Here is a 20,641-nt window from a genome sequence, read left to right on the forward strand (position 1 = left end):
TAGGTGGAAGGCATTTCAGAAAGAGGAGAAGGTTATTAAAGCATGGGGTTTTAGAGATCAGTAAATTTTCTTCTGTGCCTGGAAATTCAGGTAGTAGGGGCTCTGAGAGTTTTTTTTTTTTTTTTTAATTTTTACTTATTATTATTATTTTTTTAAGTAGTCTCCATGCCCAGTGTGGAGCCCAACACAGGGCTTGAATTCACAACCCTGAGATCAAGACCTGTGCTGAGATCAAGAGTCAGATGCTTAACTGACTGAGCCACCCAGGTGCCCCTGTCAATAAATGAAGCCAAAAATTTAGAGACAAATGTATTGATCAAATCTAATGTATAAAGTGATTCATGAATATAATATGACTGTTAATATTTATCTTAGAATTTCTTAGCGATATTACCAAGGGAATATTATATAAATCCAGATTGGAAAAAGCTTCTTGAAAAGTAAACTTAAAGAAATCATCCATAGTTTCTACTAATATTGAAGAAGTTGTATATCTGGAATATTATACTAATATCTACTGAAATTATTTATATTACTTCCTCCAACTTTTTGGTTTAGAAAGCATTCATCTGCTTATCTATCTCACATTTTAAAATTTCCAAATAGCATAAATTATTTTTATGCATTTATAATATGAATACAAACATTATTTATATTGATGAACTTCAGATGTTCTGACATGAATAGAGACTGACATGATACATTTTTGTGCCCTGTTTAGTTAAATATATTATTTTCTCATTTGTAGTAGAGTGGAATGGCAATTGACTGGGCTCCAATTATCCAAATTTATTTCATTTGGAGGCTGAAATGGTTATTTCCACCAAGCTGCTATTACAAGATGCAAAGGAAAAGAGATAAAAAAAAATTGAATGTTCATTTTGGCAGCTATTTTAATTACGAATATTGTAAGGGTGTATTTTAAAATACAACTTTCTTCTTCCATGTTATATTATAAATAGAGATTTTTATTTCTCCTTTCCATGAAATGTATACTCTGGAAAGTCTCCAGGGCAATATTAACCATCTTGGAGTACTAATACTGAGAAAATGGTTAATAATAAAAATAATGCCTTATAAATTTTTGACTCACTCACATCTAATTTGCTTGGTCTAAATTTAAAATACAAAGGTAAATTGCATTTGTATAGGTCTCTTCCATATAGTATTATATTTGATCTTTATACTAACCTTGTGAATTTTCCCATTTGTGTATATAAAAAAATAGAAGATTTTATCATTTATTTGTACTGAAGTTACAGATTAAAAATTTACTAGATTTTAAGTTTTGATCAGAGGCTAAGACTAGAGAAACAGAGGATTTTCTTCCTAACATGATGCCTTTAATTACTACACATACCAGCACCATCTGTGACCTGGACTGTGATTATAATGTCCTAACTGTCAGTCTGTTCTGGCCCCTTTCTGATTCATTTTCTACTTGGCAGCTCTAATAATAAAAACAAAGAAACATATAATCACAAATTATATCATGCCACTCTCCAGCTTGAAATCCTTTGTGTTTATAGTAATATCCAAACTCTTTACCAATCTTTATAGTCCTCCCTGTGTGTTCTGGCCCCGGCCTAACATTCAGCCTCATCTAAGAACACTCACTTCCTCACTCTGGCCTTCTTTCAGTTTCTGGTGCCTGTCTGACATTTTCAGCCTTGAGGTCTGTGAGCTTTCCAGTCTCTCTACCTGAACTGTTCTTCTCATCATTAAAGTCCAAACCTTATGACAAAATGATGAGGAATATGTGATCTAGATGCAAATTGATAGTTGAAATCCCAGCTCTCCTTACAATTTGTCCGAATGGCTTTGGAAAAATTAACAATGCCTGTATTTTCATCTACAAAATGGGGATAAAACTGTACAATTATATTATGTAAGAATAAATGAGATAATCCCCAAAAAGCATGTCACAATTTCCTGGTACACTCTATGTGCCAGGTAAATTTTAGCTGCTAGTATTATTTTCGTCACTATTACTATTAGTACTACTACCGATGTCAGTTTCTGTGTGGCTTTCTGTGACCCATAGTATCTCAAGAAAGAGTACCCATTTGCCTTTATTATAGCACCCTTTTCACCTGCATTCTAGTTCTTTTATAACTTGTAACTATTTAATTGTTGTTTACTTATTTATGTTCTGCCTTTACCACTCGGATGAACACTGGGACCAGAAGGTGTTGTTCCCCGTTGTCTCCCAGCTCTTACACTTCATAGTTTTTGAATGGATGAATAGATGGAGTGTTACCTTGAATGTCCTTAGACTGTCAACCAAAGATATTCTTGCCTTGTGGCCCTTCCATAAAGGGAGCTACATTTCATTTCCCACATTTGTCCCTTTGCTTTGAACCTACTGTACATGACTTTTCTCTGTTACTTTATAGAGCAGAAGTCTTTGTTTGCCCACTATGGAGAATGAGATGGGTCTCTCAGAGAGTTCATAGGCCTCTGTTCAGATAATTTAAATCCTGATGAAAGGAGAAGGGAAATGTTTAGACTTGCCCATGTTTCATTTTGTCAGATTAGGGATTTTGTTGTCTGCCAGGGTGGGGAAAGGAGTTCCAGTTGTAGGCAGCAGAGACAAGACACTTCATCTCTCTGGGGAAGAGTTCTAGGTACTGCTTCCTTTCTTGGCACAACATCCTTAATATAACACCTATGCCCACTGTAAGCTGTGATTGTGGACTAAGCCCAGCACTTTCAAGGAGGCATTAGGGTGGGTGCTAATTGGATTTGTCCGGCACAATCAACAGTCAGCGCCTGGCCAGCCGAATTTGGGATTACTGTTGGTGTTCTCCTAAGAATCCTGTCCATGTTTTCCCCAGTGATACATTCTCATAAATTTTCACACTAACTTTGGTGGACAGACTTGCCTGGTCATACCTGAATATGCCTTGTTTCCAGATTTTCTTGCCAGTATCTACGTGGGCAATTTAACAGAAACAGTATGATAATCTTGTTACAGCGCAGCATAAAAACTGCTCACTCAGCTTCAGCCATACTAGCTTCCTCAGTGTCCCTGAAAGCACATTCCTGCCTCAGGGCCTTGATACTCAGTTCCCTGGCTTGCAGTGCTCTTCCCATAGATATCCATGGTTTGCTCCTTCGCTTCATTCAAGGAATCTTGAGGTGTATATTTTTTTACATGTTGGGCACACATTTTTTTACATCTATAATTCTTTTAGATGTGTCACAATAATACCAGTTGTTTATGTACATCTCTTTTCAGATATGTAAATTGTGACACATTTATATTGGAAAATTATAGTTGAATGGAATAACTTTCTTTCTGTAGTTTTATTTCATTTTATATACAAGAAATTTTATTCTTTAGGTGTATTTAGACTACATCCCACGTTTTTCTACCTGCTTATGGAAACCTATTCAAAATCCTTCTAGAGCCAGAATAAATGAGATTTCCTTTGAAATATTAGCACTATAATGTTTATGTAAAAAATTTATGGCTTTATCTAAAATGGCAAATTCTATGCCAAGGAAAATACATTTTCTTAAAGCCACTTTTTTTTTCATATCTGCTCTTTGGAAGTTACTGGATTAATTAGGTTCTATGTGGCTCAAATGGGGTTTATGATGGAATCCCTGCCCTGAAGCCCTGAGGCAGGAATGTGCTTTCAGGGATACTAAGGAAGCTAGTATGGCTGAAGCTGAGTGAGCAGTTTTTATGCTGCGCTGTAACAAGATTATCATACCAGTTTCTGTTAAATTGCCCATGTAGATACTGGCAAGAAAATCTGGAAATATGGCATATTCAGGTATGACCAGGCAAGTCTGTCCACCAAAGTTAGTGTGAAAATTTATCAGAATTTATCACTGGGGATACATACTCTTGAGGAAATAATGGTGACAATGATGATAGTAGGTAACATTTATTGAGTACTCACTATGTGGCAGGCAGCATTTTAAGAATTTTATTAAAATGAGCATTATTAAGGCACTGTGTCTTTCACTTTCAGAATCTCAGGATCTGGGAGTGGTAAAGGAACTTGCTCAGTATTAGGAACCTGGGAGGGAGCTCTTCTCTAATATTATTGACAGGTATTCCTACAGGATCTCCATGGAGATTTGCAAGAAAGGCAGAGCTCTGAGCTCCTGATGGAGGAGCTCATATAGCCCATAGGAGCTGAAGCTGAAAGATGAGGACCATGAGCAGTTGTGGGAGGTGTAGGAACCACTGGAGCAGGACGTAGAGGTGTTGCTGATGTCCAGACTTTCTGAGGAAGTTCACAAGATGATATGAGAAGCTCTCATGAAATAGTTGGCATCAGAAAAGCTGCTGAAGGAAGTGGTGGGTAGAATTGACAGGCTGCAGGTGGAGGTGACAGCCTTGAAGATAGCAGTCGTCACATCCACATCCAGCCTCTCCCAACCATGAGCCCCACTTGCAGCTGCTGAACCCTGCTAAGACTGGGCCCCACAAAGGCCAGAAACACTAGCAGCTCCCTCTGCCCAGTCGTGAGCCCCTCTACGGGACATACTGTTGCCATGGATGAGGAGGACAAGGAGATGGATATGGCCCTTTTTGCTGAATTCTAAGCCTGGAGGGAATTGCATATCATGGACAAGCCCCCCTGTTCCTTCCTTGGAAGGGTGTACCCAGGGAATGTGGGCCCTTGCCTGGACTTTATAATGCGGGATTTCTTGGTGCTGTTGTAGGCCAGTCTGGAGGACAACAAATGCTCACCACCTAGCCCATGGCTTTGCAGATGCTGCTGCAGTATGAGTGGACACAGTTAAGTGTGGCAGTGCCAACGTATGTGTCCACACCTGCCAGTACCGCATCTGGCTCTGTCACTTTGAGAGCCACAACTACACCTCACCATCCTCTCTAGCTTGGATCACTGTAGTGTACAATTTTGTCACTTTCATCTACTACATCCAGCAAGACCTATTGCATAAGAATATGAAGCCAATGTTTTGGGAGATCACAAAGCTGCAAAAGGAGATGAAGCTGGCCCAGCTTAGCATCTTCTCCTTGGAGGCCTAGGGTATTACCTGGGCCTGGGGGTGGGGGTGGGGGGCTGTGGGCTGGGCAAATAGCTGCCCCAAAATGGACAGACACATAAAAAGACAAGGTCCTAGAGCCAGTCCTGAGCCAGAAGTCAAACATCTGCCTGGGAGGAACCAATAGCCAGGACCTGGAAGCAGCACTGAGCTGGCACCAAATACCTGTCCCAGGACAGATGGAGTGACAGACAGATTTGTACATGAGATGACCTGTCTTTCTTGCCTATTGAGTTCTACAGTTCCCAAGGAGATTTTCAAGAAAGCACCAAATGCCAAGGACCTCGGAGCCTTAAATGCTTCCATAGGTAGTGAGGTCATTCCCTACCTCCTGAGGCAGCTAACTCTACGAATATCTGTAATTATTACACAATACTTATTGTGCCTTCTGCCCTTTGCAGCTCCCTTGCTGTTGTCTGACTCTTCTGCTATGGGATAGACCGTCACATTTTACTTAAAAATAGGAATGTATCCCTTGTGGGGAAGTCCTGGCACTTCTGTGGCAACGTCACCTTCATGGAGTATCCCTGAATCAGTGATGGCAGAAACAGTGTTTACTCTTCCCCCATCACTCCATCTTTCCAGGTCTGCAGTGAACTCCTTGAGGGCAGAGGCTCTTGCTTTATTCATGGTTTTATCCCCAGTATCTTGCACTGAGTTATGGAAATGAGTGAAAGAGTGACTAAATACCAGTCTGGGATTAATAGGTTGGGTCCCAAGTTTAGCTTGGATAGGACCCGAGATTTACAGAATTCTAATACTGTATTTTGTCATCATCATTTTTTTTTTTTACCTCTTTACTCTTACCCCACCACAGTTTTGCTCTTTCTCTTCTTAGAGCATTAACCATCCAGTGACATTTGTAAAGAAAGGTAAAAGCTGTTATATCTGACCTTAGCCCTATTCTCTTTGATGGGGAGAAATGAGGAAATCATCTGATCAGCACTGTGGGTAGAAATTAGAATCCAGAATAAGACTAGAGTGAGGGGAGGGCTGGGGGACACTCCAGGGGAAATGATATGATAGCAGAGAACATCAGGGTGTTTGCCATACACTATGGGAGGCATACCCAGTATATTTTATTCCTTATGTAATTGAAAGAGAGATGACTAGGAGAATGAGAGGAGATATATTTTTGAATTCTGATGGAGGATGACAAATTGAAGTCCTAATAACCAATTTAAAGATGACATATATTTATAGAATTTGTCAAGGTACCATGGGGAATATAATAAATATTTCACATGTCCACATGTCATGCTACCTTAGCAAGAGCTTAGACACCTTAGGCAAGGAGACTGAGTTCATCTTTGTACTCCCAACTTTTCTTTCTTTATGAAATTGTACATAATAGATGCTCAATAACTTGTAAATTACATAGAATAGAGGAATTGGTTCTAAATCTCAAAAAGTCTATAATCTCTTGGAGAAACTGAATATAATCATCTGGAAAGTTAAGTAAGAATAAGAAAAAGTACATACCCTGACCAAATGGAATTTATTCCAGGTATGCAATGCTGATTCAGTGCCTGAAAACCAATCAGTATAATCCACCTAACTCTTGTAATCCATTAACTTTAGTTAATGATAGTGTATCTGTGTGCATTCATTAATCATAATAAATGAGCCATAATAATGTAAGATAATAATAATTGGGGAAACTGGGTGAAGGGTATGTGGGAACTCTGTATAATCTTCTTAATTTTTCTGTAAATCTAAAACTGTTCTAAAATTAAAAGTTAATTTAAAAAATGCATGGTTATATGTGGTTAAGTGCATAGTAAACTGTAGACATACTAAGTCTCTATATAGATTCAAAGAGATACAGTATTGTAATGTGGTTAAGATTAATAGCTAATCTTTGGATTAATAGCTAGAATTCTAATCCCTACTGTTACTATCTGGCTAGATGACCTTACAGATTATTTAAACTCTTCTGTAAAATGGGGATAACAATATTTCCCCCATAGGGGTATTGAGGTTTGAACCAGAGAGTGACTGCAGAGTGCTCAAGACAGTGCCCAGTACATATTAGGCTGCTATGGATGGTAGAGAAATAAGGATTTCTTGGGGTAGGTAGGACTGAAGCCAGGTCTTGAAGAATAGGTAGGATTTAGACAGGGAAAAAAGATATATATCATTGAATTCTAGCTCTGACATTTAATTTGCTTTATGACCCTTGATGAGTCTCTGAAATTCTCTGTGTGTAGTTTTCCTTTTTATTAAAAAGAGGTTGTTGCAATCACAGTGCTTGTTTCATAGTTGGTGCTCAAAAAATAACAGTTGCTCTTATCATAAATGTAGTTACTGTTACCGCAGTAACATAGTAACAATGTCATCATTGTTGTCATTAAATCAGGGTAGGGGATGGATAGGAATTGGGCTTTCTTGGAGCTGAGGTTTCAGCTAATGGAGGGAAACAAGATTTATATTTAGGGAAGAGTCTGATTACAAATATAAATAAAAGAACTATTAGAAAAATAGAAAACTTTGATCATGATTATAGGGATTTAAGCTGGCAACAATGTCTAGGATGTGGGGGACTTTCTACAGAATAAATTTTATTTCATATCAGAATTCTGAAACAGATTAATGAATACCAGATTATACTTTTGCAATGGCTTTTTTCTTACCTTGTAAACAAAGCTAGCTTGCTTGCTTCCCCCCTTTTCTTTTTCTTCCTTCCTTCCTTCCTTCCTTCCTGGGACTAAAATTTGGGTGTTTTTATTATATTGAAACCTATGATAAGAAACATAGGGAAAAGGACCATACTCTACAGGCTGCTACTGTGACGGTAAACCTTTGGAATTAAATTTGAAAATGTTAAGTGGTTGATGTAGAAAACTGCAATAAAGCAGTAGAAATCATATTTGTATTCCAAAAAAAGAAAAAACGTCTTTTTTGTTTGGGTATTTATGTCAGAGAGTTAGTGATAATTCACGTAGTTTCAGCTAGTAATTATGTGTTAATAAGCGTTTTTCCTTAATTATTTTTTCTCTCTTAGAACGGTATCGCATTCAGAGTGAACAGTTCGAAGATCTTTGGCTCATAACAAATGAACTTATTATCCGCCTTCAAGAATATTTTGAAAAACAGGGAATCAAAGATTTTGCCTGTTCTTTTTCTGGATCTATGCCCCTTCAAGAATATTTTGAGTTGATTGATCATCATTTTGAGGTGTGTACGATTGTAACTCATATTACCTGCAATTTTTCTATATATGAAAGAGAAAGAGATGCTACAGAGGAAAGAATTCTAGTGTACTTGGCTATTAAATCTAGTGCTTCAAGTAGTTATTTTATGTGGATGGTAGATTTTGTGTATCTGTTCCTGCCCTCTTGCCCAGTTTGTGGTCACTTGCAGACATGAACAGAGTGGCTGCCTGGAGCGAAGCATGTGGTCTGGCTTCAGAACAGAGCTGATTTAATTCTCCCACATGGGGACTTAACCTTTGACCCCAATAACCCAGTGTTAAAACTATTCGAGCTTATCAGCAGCCGTTTGGCTAACTAATTCTAGCAGGCCATAAATGAGGTGTGATTATAAAGTAAAGTGATTTTTCCTTTTCTTTTTTAACAAGCACACCAGAACTTCTGCATCTGAATGAGGGTTAGCCACATAAAATATTCTTCAGTATCTGGCACAATGGGCACTTAGTAAATGCTGAATGATTAAATGTCTAAACAAATAAGATGTGACAGTGATTGTGTTACCCGAATATTTTTGCATTTCTTCTGTGGAAGAACCTGTGTTAATTGTCCTGAGTATCATGATGGTATAAAATCTTCATTCTTTGAAGACTGATTTGATATTTGGAAATAGTCAGGAGTCATGTTTTATAAATGAACTGGACAAATGACAATCATTGTTTAAAAAATCTCATGTGTTAAAAAAAAAATTCACCAGATTCTACTTACTTATTTGCCCATAAGTAGATTCTGTGGGCAATTACAAAGGAGGGGGGGAGGAATTTCAAAAGGATTTTGAACATTATTCAAGGAAGCATTGGTTCTCTAGCATAACTGCTTTTTAAGGAATCAATAGGTTTTTGCATTTCAGTTTATAAACAATGATGTGTGAGTATGTACGTGACAGAGAGAGAGAATATGTCATGTCATGTGAACATTATACCTATTGTTTAATCCCTTGGACATTCTAAGAACATTGACTTTAACCTATAAAGACTTCTCCCTTTAGTAGAGTGTGAACATAAAGAGAAAATTTCAGTGCATACAATCACAAATAACATGTCATTATCAAATAAATTGAACTTACTTGGGTTACCTTTCATCTGTGCTGATAGTATTTTATAGGACAATATGCTTTTGGCCAAATCATAGCACCAAAATTGACATTTGGGGAATATATTTAGGTATTTTAAGGATTGAGAACCTTTGCAATCCTCTAGGTTATATTTTAAAAAATTCATGCTTCACTGTGCAAAACTGGGATCTAGTGGTTTATGGAAGAGTCTCCAAAAAACTATATTAATTATGTATTTGTAATATTTAAAACACAAAATATTAGATTCTGATTGACTGTAAGTTTGACATACAGTTTGCCCTTATTTGCTGGCTGGTAAATCCCTGGAGTTTCCACATCAGGGGCATTTTCTTTTTTTTTTTTTTTTTAAAGATTTTATTTATTTATTTGACAGAGAGAGAGGCAGCGAGAGAGGGAACACAAGCAAGGGGAGTGTGAGAGGAAGAAGCAGGCCCCCCGCGGAGCAGGGAGCCCGATGTGGGGCTCGATCCCAGGACCCTGGGATCTTGACCCGAGCCGAAGGCAGACACTCAACGACTGAGCCACCCAGGCGCCCCGGGGCATTTTCTTTCTGGGAGGGGTTTAGGGAACATGATGAACTACAGGCACTTCCATTTGTTACACGAAGTTTGTTTGTTTATTTATTTATTTAAAAGATTTTATTTATTTATTTGACAGAGAGAGACAAAGCGAGAGAGGGAACACAAGCAGGGGGAGTGGGAGAGGGGGAAGCAGGCTTCCTGCTGAGCAGGGAGCCCGATGTGGTACTCGATGAGGGACTTGATGCGGGGCTCGATGTGGGGCTCGATGTGGGGCTCCATCCCAGGATCCTGGGATCATGACCTGAGTCGAAGGCAGACGCTTAACGACTGAGCCACGAAGGTGCCCCTGTTACACTAAGTTTAAAAGGAGCATCATTATACTTCCTTTCTCTCTGACCCCACTCTCTGCTTTTTAAAAAAAATATGATTTTAATTTTTGAATGAAGATGGCTTTTGGAATCCAAGTGTCCCTTAGTGTTAGCTCCATGAAGGCAGGGATTTTTGTCTGTTTTATTCATTGCTATAATTTCTAGCACCTAGAGCTATGCTTGGCTTTGGGATCAATAATATTTGTTAAATGTTGAAATTCTGACACATGAAAACATTTCAATCACTGATGTTTGGTTACAGATTCAATGGAATGATAACTTGGCTGATGTGTCAGTCATTATTGAAAGTGTCTTCTTAAATTTTTTTGTTTCATGAATTTAGTAAATAAAATATTACAGCTAGAAATTATATTATTAAAAGAGTATATTATTGATAATCAGGCTAATATTCTTTTTTAAAAATTTAGTAATTTAAAAAAATATCATTTAACTTTTGGTCATGAAAGTGTTTTTTTTTCCCTTCAAGAGAATATTCTTTGATTTAGTTACTTAGTGCTTCTGAAAATGGAATTAAAAGACAGTAATAAAATTACAAGTTTTTTTTTAAATCATGTGTCTGGAGAATGCATACACTGAAAAGGAAGTTTGGTTTGATGTAAGAAATGTAAACTGTAATATGTTTGATTTCTGAAATTTTTTTTTTTTTTTTGAGAGGGGCAAAGAGAGAGCAAGGTTGAGCAGGAGGGTAGGGGCAGAGGGAGAGGAAGAAAGAGAATCTTAAGCAGGCAGAATCTCACGACCCTGAGATCATGACCTGAGCTGCAATCAAGAGTCGGATGCTTAACCTACCGAGCCACCCAGGTGCCCCTGATTTCTGAAGAAAATGCTATTTATTTCAGGACTAGCTGATGACTGTTTTGTAAAGTTGAATTAGCAGTTCACATAATCTGATTTCATGGAGTGTTCCTTCTACTCTATGACTCTCACTAGCTTCTTTTATTTTAATAGTACTAAATTCGAAGGTTATGAGAAGAGTTGTAGTAAAAAGAGTCTATTTTTGATTCTCATCTTCCAGCCACTCAGTCTCCTCTTTGGAAGCAACTTTTGGTGTCCTGTTTCTTGTGTATATTTTTAGAATATGCAGTCACAACTATGTTAATGTACAGATTTCTTTTTAAAAAATACATGAATGAGGGGCGCCTGGGTGGCTCACTCGTTAAGCGTCTGCCTTCGGCTCAGGTCCTGATCCCAGGGTCCTGGGATTGAGCCCCGCATCGGGCTCCCTGCTCTGCGGGGAGCCTACTTCTCTCTCTCCCACTCCCCCTGCTTGTGTTCCTGCTCTCACTCTCTCTCTGTCAAATAAATAAATAAAATCTTTAAAAAATAATAATAAAAAATACATCAATGGTAGCATATTATACATGCTACTTTCTGTATTTTGTTTTTGTTTTTGCTTTTTGCTTTGTTTCATTCCGTGCATCTTTGGATAACATTGCATATTAGTACTTAGTAGTTCTGCAAAGTAGTCTTTTTTTATTATTTAACCCGTCCCCCTATTGATGGGTATTTTAATTATTAATAATATCCTACTATAATACAACAGAACAAATAATTCTATACTGAATATCCTTGTATGTACATTACTTTTTGCAAGCATACCTCTAGGATAAATTCCTAGAAATGGGCTTGCTAGATCAAAGGCTATATTTGAGAGCTATTTGTATTAGCTTTTCTATAAATTTTGCCCTTTTTTCTATTGATTCTCTTTTCTTACTGATTTGTATTGGATTTTGGTCCTTTTCTCTTTGATTCTTAGATGCTTTCTAGATATTATGGGCTTGACTTTTTGTCTCTGGTTATTGCTATTATTTTTTGCAGTTTGCTGTCTTGTCACTTTACTTATGATATTTTTCTTTTTTTTTAGCTGTATAGAATTCCTTTTTTTTTCCCCTTAGTTACAAATTTATCAGAGGTGTGAGTGTGTATGTGTCTGGCTTTTGGCTTTTGAGTTATAAGGGTCTCTCTCTTGCCAAGATTATTTAAAAATTCTAATTTTTCTAGTACTTTATTGTGTCTAAACTTTTTATTCCTCCAAGTGATTTTGCTGTAAAGACTGGGGGAGAAATTCTTATTCTTTTGTCTCTGTAATCAGTTATTACAGGACATTTATTAAATAATCCGTCTTTTCCCCAGTGATACTAGGTCATCTTTACTGAATTTCCATTTGACCTATCCTACTCTATTATCTATGTATCTATCTATTCATGTACCAAATATAACAGTTTTAATTCTCTTAACTTTATAATACATTTAAATTTCTTCATTACTCTCTTTCAGGCTTTAATTGGCATTGCCTGTATTCTTACTTTAAATGTTTTTTTGTGCACATTTAACCTGAATTTAAGAAACTCTTTATTGTAGTTGCGGATAAATGGTGAAAAATTAGAAGAACTCTTATCTGAAAGAGCCGTACAATTTCGGGCCATTCAACGCCGACTATTGACAAGATTCAAAGATAAAACACCTGCCCCCCTACAACACCTGGACACCTTGCTAGATGGAACTTACAAGCAGGTAAATATGATATCAATGATAGTTTTCCACTACTGGATATAATTTTTATCCCTCGCCCTAGAGTCATGTATTAGAATACCAAGATAAGGTAATTTCTTTCCTGTGTACTGTGGAGCAGTGAATAGCATATAAGCTTTAGAGTCAGGAAAACCTGAGTTCAAATGTCCAGCTTTGCAACTTTCTAATTATTGATCTTGAGCAACTTACATAACATCCATCAGTCTCCACATTTTACTCAGAGTTATTGTGAAGATTTTTGATCATTATGTGAAGAAGCCAGCCAGCACAATGCCAGGCACATAGTGTGTGCTTGACAGATAGTGGCTATTATGCTTAGTGTTATTATTAAATAATTCTTGGTGCATCTCATAATTATCACCATGATTCCCCAATTGTCCTGCTGAGCAACTGGCTTACACTTCCATTATTATGTCATTTGATGTTTTGTGAAGGAATTCTTAAACAGCTTTTTGTTCTAGTTCCAAAAGACTTGTTTCTTCCTCTTCCTGATTCTTCTTTCCATAAGTGATTTACCCTTTGCATGGCTAGGGTGATATGACTCTCATTCTTACAGTATTATGTCACCAAAAGCTGTTCAAAATTATCATCTCTGGCTTGAAATAATAATTTTTAAAATTTAAAATTTCGTGGGTAAAACCTCTGCCAGTTCCACTATAATGGAGTCAGCTTTGAATGACTACACGTCTTCTTATGCTTCTATATAATATCATTAATCTGTTCCAAAATCAGTGTTGGTGGTATGAGTATTCTGTTCATTTTTTAATTGAATTTTTTATTGAGATAGTTATATATTCACTTGCAGTTATAACAAAAAATACAGATAGATGTCATGTATCCTTTACCCATTTTCCTCCAGTACTAACATTTTGCAAACCTACAATATATCACAACCAAGATATTCGCACTGATAAAATCCATGGATTTTATTCAGAATTTCATAATTTTACTTGTGCTAGTTTGTGGGTATGTGTATTTTAAGTTCTATACAATTTTAGCATATGTGTAGGTTCATGTACCCACCACCACATTCAAGATATTGAACAGGTCCATCACTACAAAACTCCCTCATGTTGCCTTTTATTGCCACCCCCTACCCCCACTGCCCTCCTCTACTATATTCTGTTGATTTTGAATGGACAAATCATATTTTTTTTTCAGTTATCTGAAAAAGAAGAATAGCTTACCATGTAGACATCAATAAATGTATTGATGATAGTTATTTCTTGAAATATTCATGGTTATGTGAAAATGAGAAGCAATTTGAGGGACAGTCTGTAGAAGCAGTAGGGTATTAGAAAGAACACGGGGCTTGGAGTTCAAAGACCCCAGTTCTGTCATTTATTGGCTGTGTAGCTTTTGGCAGTTCCCTGACCCTCTCAGAGCTTCACTTTCTTTCCATTAAATGGGATAAACATTATGTTGTTACAAAGATTCTATTCGCTGATGTATGTGGAAATGCTTGGTAAATTGTTTTACAAATCTAGACGGCCAGTTTCCTTTGTGCTGGAGCAATTATGACTCCTGTCAGTGGGCACTAATGATGCTCTTTCTCTTCCACACTTCTCTCTCTCTTAAGTATACTTTTTGTTTTGGTTTGTTCTTCATTTCCTTTCTTTTTTTCCTCGCCTTCCTTCATTGAAGTCTCTTTGATGACTTAATCTATCTCATTCTTAGGCCATACCTGCTGTGCTTGGGGTAAAGATATGCTGACTCTTGTCTTTAATGATACCTTATATTTTTTGTGGACACAGTGGCAGAAGGTGTTTAAAGGAATTTGGTGAGGATGTTTGATTTAATGTGTTCTGTATTTTCTATATAGCAAGACTTCCGTAGTCTTTTATATGTTTAAAGGGCTGGGGTTTTTGTTTTTGTTTTTTGTTTTGTGGGGTTTTTTTGCTTAGCCTCAGTGTTGGGTTTTTCCATGATTTATAGTATTACAGTCCAGATGATCAAAACCATGGGTTTTAGCTCAAATCCATATTTTTAAGTCTCCATGCATTTTAGATTAAAAGAGAATGAATAAGCTTTTGAAAGATATGAATACTATAAGGAACTTGACTTACTTTTAATGTAATTTACTCTTCAATTTTATTATATATTCATATTAAATTATAGTGAGATATTGATTGTTCTCTATTTTAACTCTCTTTAACTTTTAATGACATAGTTAATTCATGAATATAATTTCCCAAAGAAAATGTTAAGATTATACACAGTGCTAAGTTCTCTATCATGGCCCTTGATCTCTCCTCAAAAATGTAATCACTTTTATATTTTTGTGTCTTTCCAGACTTTTTTTTTTGCATTCAGAAATGAAGTATTGTTTTGTGAGGCTAACATAATCCATAAATAGTATTGTACTATATGTATTGGTATACTTTTTTCTTTTTCTTCTAACAGTATGTACTGGAGCTCTTGCCATATTAATGTATAGATCTACCTCTCTGTGTGTTATGTAGTATATAGACATTCTGTATTATGGACAAACTACAGTTTATTAAAGAACAGATCTCAATAGTAGTTTCAGTGTTGAGTCAACAGTGAGAAAAATCCCTTTTAGACAGCTCTACTGTGACCAAACAGGCATATGACATACTTCACTATCACATACTTTCTGTATCTAGTATAAATTTTTCTTATCTTTATACTTTGCCTGGGTAGGGGGCATGATTTAATTGGCAGATTAGCCAAATGCACGAAATAATGAGCAATGCTAGAGTGTAATCTTACTTTCCATGGCATGACTGTCAGTAGACCTTTAAAGTGTTTTCCTAATAGAGCAGTTTAAAATTGGGGCGCCTGGGTGGCTCAGTCGTTAAGCGTCTGCCTTCGGCTCAGGTCATGGTCCCAGGGTCCTGGGATCGAGCCCCGCATCGGGCTCCCCGCTCTGTGGGAAGCCTGCTTCTCCCTCTCCCACTCCCCCTGCTTGTGTTCCCTCTCTGGCTGTCTTTCTCTCTGTCAAATAAATAAAATCTTTAAAAAAAATAAATAAATAAAAAATAAAAAATAAAATTAGATCTGTTACCTGTGTAAAATCCTTGTTTTCTCATGTGTAGGGAGCATTTAATTTTTTTTGTTAGTCCTTCTGTGAATCTTAATGCCGCTTTAGTTCAACCAGGAACAGTAAGAGAAGCACTTTGAGCTGTCCAGTGAAAGATTTACATTTTATTGCACTTATCTGGAGGATGTTACATTGTTAGCATTTAATGAACAGTGATAATTGGCTTATGTGAAAATAGAAGCAGAAGCCAGTATCCTTCTAAAACTAGTGTGTAAACTCTGAAGGCAAGAACTATTTTTTTTTGCCTATTTATTGCTATATTCTTAGGATGATAACATTTCTTGCCACATTATAGGTGCTTAATAAATATTTGCTTTATGAATGAATTCTTTATTGCCACTAATATAATTTATTGAAACTATGTTTTTGATAAGGGCAGCACTACAAAGAACAGATTGGTAGAGAATTCTTTGAGTTCAGGCTCATGAATCACTGGGATGGTTTGTTTTAAAATCCCCAAAAGCCACTAAAGGAAACTCTCTCCTGTCTTCCTAAATAATTTAGTTGGAGGACTCAGGTAAACTGTCATAGCTAGGAAAGTTTTACAGCTGCAAATTCTTGACTAAGAAAATCTTTTCTATTTTTTTTTATGAATATGTGAATGCCAACGTAAATTTGAAATAATCATCTGTTGAAATACCTCTGTACAGGTAGAACATTGTTTTTTTTTTTTTTAATTTTTTTTATTGTTATGTTAATCCCCATACATTACATCATTAGTTTTAGATATAGTGTTCCATGATTCATTGTTTGTGCATAACACCCAGTGCTCCATGCAGAACGTGCCCTCCTCAATACCCATCACCAGGCTAACCCATCCTCCCACCCCCCTCCCCTCTAGAACCCTCAGTTTGTTTTTCAGAGTCCATCGTCCCTCATGGTTCTTCTCCCCCTCCGATTTCCCCCCCTTCATTCTTCCCCTCCTGCTACATTCTTTTTTTTTTTTTTTTTAAAGATTTTATTTATTTATTTGACAGAGAGAGAGAGAGCACAAGCAGGGGGAGCAGCAGAGAGAGAGAGGGTGAAGCAGGCTCCACTGAGCAGGGAGCCTGACACGGGGCTCGAACCCAGGACCCTGAGATCATGACCAGAGCCTAAGGCAGACTTTTAATTGACTGAGCCACCCAGGCATCCCTAAAACCAGATCATTTTATGTGATTTTTTTTTATTGTTATGTTAATCCCCGTACATTACATCATTAGTTTTAGATATAGTGTTCCATGATTCATTGTTTGTGCATAACACCCAGTGCTCCATGCAGAACGTGCCCTCCTCAATACCCATCACCAGGCTAACCCATCCTCCCACCCCCCTCCCCTCTAGAACCCTCAGTTTGTTTTTCAGAGTCCATCGTCTCTCATGGTTCTTCTCCCCCTCCGCTTTCCCCCCCTTCATTCTTCCCCTCCTGCTACATTCTTCTTCTTCTTTTTTTCTTTCTTAACATATATTGCATTATTTGTTTCAGAGGTACAGATCTGAGATTCAACAGTCTTGCACAATTCACAGCGCTTACCAGAGCACATACCCTCCCCAGTGTCCATCACCCAGTCACCCCATCCCTCCCACCCCACCCCCCACTCCAGCAACCCTCAGTTTGTTTCCTGAGATTAAGAATTCCTCATATCAGTGAGGTCATATGATACATGTCTTTCTCTGTTTGATTTATTTCGCTCAGCATAATACCCTCCATGTCGTTGCAAATGGCAAGTTCCATCCATGTCGTTGCAAATGGCAAGATCTCATTCCTTTTGATGGCTGCATAATATTCCATTGTATATATATACCACATCTTCTTTATCCATTCATCTGTTGATGGACATCTTGGCTCTTTCCACAGTTTGGCTATTGTGGACATTGCTGCTATAAACATCGGGGTGCACATACCCTTTCGGGTCCCTACTTTTGTATCTTTGGGGTAAATACCCAGTAGTGCAATTGCTGGATCATATGGTAGCTCTATTTTCAACTTTTTGAGGAACCTCCATACTGTTTTCCAGAGTGGCTGCACCAGCTTGCATTCCCACCAACAGTGTAGGAGGGTTCCCCTTTCTCCGCATCCCCGCCAACATCTGTCATTTCCTGACTTGTTAATTTTAGCCATTCTGACTGGTGTGAGGTGGTATCTCATTGAGGTTTTGATTTGGATTTCCCTGATGCCGAGCGATATTGAACACTTTTTCATGTGTCTGTTGGCCGTTTGGATGTCTTCTTTGGAAAAATGTCTGTTCATTTCTTCTGCTCATTTCTTGATTGGATTCTTTGTTCTTTTGGTGTTAAGTTTGATGAGTTCTTTATAGATTTTGGATACTAGCCCTTTATCTGATATGTCATTTGCAAATATCTTCTCCCATTCTGTCAGTTGTCTTTTGGTTTTGTTGACTGTTTCCTTTGCTTTGCAAAAGCTTTTTATCTTGATGAAGTCCCAATAGTTCATTTTTGCCCTTGCTTCCCTTGCCTTTGGCGATGTTTCTAGGAAGAAGTTGCTGCGGCTGAGGTCGAAGAGGTTGCTGCCTGTGTTCTCCTTTAGGATTTTGATGGACTCCTGTCTCACATTGAGGTCTTTCAACCATTTGGAGTCTATTTTTGTGTGTGGTGTAAGGAAATGGTCCAGTTTCATTCTTCTGCATGTGGCTGTCCAATTTTCCCAACACCATTTGTTGAAGAGACTGTCTTTTTTCCATTGGACATTCTTTCCTGCTTTGTCAAAGATTAGTTGACCATAGAGTTGAGGGTCCATTTCTGGGCTCTCTATTCTGTTCCATTGATCGATGTGTCTGTTTTTGTGCCAGTACCATACTGTCTTGATGATGACAGCTTTGTAGTAGAGCTGGAAGTCCGGAATTGTGATGCCGCCAGCTTTGCTTTTCTTTTTCAACATTCCTCTGGCTATTCAGGGTCTTTTCTGGTTCCATACAAATTTTAGGATTATTTGTTCCATTTCTTTGAAACAGGTAGAACATTGTTGAGGTTGAATCCCATCATGTTCTGAGTGGCATAAGAATTAATTGCGTTCCTTCAATATTAATGTATGTCCAGAGGCATGAAAAGTTTAATTCTCTTCATTTCTTATTTACATAATTGTTGAGTTCTTCCTCTAGGAAGGCAATTTCTTTCATGTCTTTGAGCAGCTAGGATAGGATATAGAAATGTACAACTGGAGGAAGTTTGGTGGTCTTACACATATTAGGTGGTCTAGGAACTGTTATGGGTTCTAATAAAGTTCGTAGGACAAACTGAAGTGAAGACCAAGGTCCTTCATATACAAATGATTAAGCATTGCTGACTTGGCTGTAATGTGAATTAGTTTGTATAGTATACTCATTCATGTAAACAGTCAGTTTATCAGGTACAGAAGTAGGTAAGGCCAGGGCAAGCCGTGTAAGATCTGTGCCCTTGGTGTTTAGCAGAAACTGCAGATACCACTAGCTTACGTAGTGAGCCCATGAAGGAGGCCTCTGATCTTTGAATGACTTGGGGTTTAGGTACCTTTGATTCTGGTCCACAAGAGCCTGCTAGAGAAAGCCACTGCTTCTAAGGTTGCAGTAAGACATCCATCATGGTTTCCTTTAAATACATGTTAATAAGTGCTTTAGGGTTTAAAGTGGCATATCTGATGTGTCCTAGTAAAATGGTTAAGAACTCTATGTCTAGAGTTAGCTTGCTTGTGTTCTAGTCTTGCTTCTGTGACCTTGGGCAAATTACTTAAACAGACAAAGAGAAAACAAAACCCATCCTAAGCATCAGTTTTCCCACCTGTAGAATGCTTCCTCTTTCATGGGGTTGCTATGAGGACTGAAATCTGTAAACACATAAATTGCTTAGAATAGTGCATGGTACAGAATGAATTCTCAACAAATGTTAACTACAACTCTGGGGGACTCTTCTTCATTTTTATTTGACTAATAAGTTATGCCATCTCAAAACGATGCTATTCATTTTTCAGACAAAAGAGGTTATAATAATTCATCATCTTTCTGAAACTCTGCTATCTGGGAACCTCGTAAATCTAGACCTCAGCCAAGAATGAGGAAGATCCTGTAACCTCAGGCGCATCCCCACAGTCCTTTGTGTGTTGTTTGGTTCCAGAGAGGATCCCAAAAGGGGAGGGGCATCAGGATCATGAGGTTAAGTGGCTGTCCTTCCTGAATCCCTGATTGTTTCATCTGAATGTATCCCTAGAGGAAAAACAAAAAAAAAATTACACACACACACACACACACACACACACGCAGGTGCGTGCACACGTGTGTGTGTGTGTACTTACACATACATACTGCTTTGCAGAAATGTTGTACCAAATGATAATTTCACTAACAGTATATGAAAATGTCTGTTTTCTAGGTATTATTGTTTTGATCTTTACAATTTTGAACTGAAAAAAGAATTTTATTGTTGTTTTACCTTTCTTTCTTGGCTTACTAGTGACATTGAATATTTTTAAAATGTTAATTAGCCATTTGTATTCTTTCCTAGTGATTTATGTTTGTGTGTTTTCTGTTCAGTAGCCTATCAGGTAGTTCAGCTTTTTCTTGTTATTTTGTGTATATTAGGAGTGGCAATCTTTTATCATACTTTTGTCATGCATAAAAAATACATATTTAAGCGATGTAATCTTTCTTCGTGTATAAAAAAAGTTTTACCAATTTGTCATTTGCCTTTTATTTTTATTCATGTTTTCTTGACATTTAAAGTTTAAAAAGTATTTCTATAGTAAAATCTATCCGTCTATTTCCTTTAAGTTTCTCTGCCTAGGAAAGCCTTTCCCATGCCAAGAGTACATGAATATCAACATATAATTTATTCTAGCATTTTTATGC

General features: G+C 37.4%; 1 protein-coding gene and 1 pseudogene across 3 annotated transcripts in view; both read left to right on the forward strand.

The window, feature by feature from the left end:
- The window catches only part of BBS9 (Bardet-Biedl syndrome 9), a 464,828-nt gene that overhangs the window by 220,904 nt on the left and 223,283 nt on the right, over positions 1-20,641 (forward strand). For all 3 annotated transcript variants that reach the window (XM_078059433.1, XM_078059432.1, XM_078059434.1), the window contains exons 18-19: positions 8,039-8,211; positions 12,590-12,742. In XM_078059433.1, coding sequence (XP_077915559.1) covers positions 8,039-8,211; positions 12,590-12,742 — 326 coding nt within the window. The remainder of the gene's footprint in view (positions 1-8,038; positions 8,212-12,589; positions 12,743-20,641) is intronic.
- Positions 1,920-5,017, forward strand: LOC144379694 (guanine nucleotide exchange factor for Rab-3A-like; annotated as a pseudogene).

The sequence above is a fragment of the Halichoerus grypus genome, chromosome 12 (assembly GCF_964656455.1).
Source record: "Halichoerus grypus chromosome 12, mHalGry1.hap1.1, whole genome shotgun sequence".
NCBI lineage: Eukaryota > Metazoa > Chordata > Mammalia > Carnivora > Phocidae > Halichoerus > Halichoerus grypus.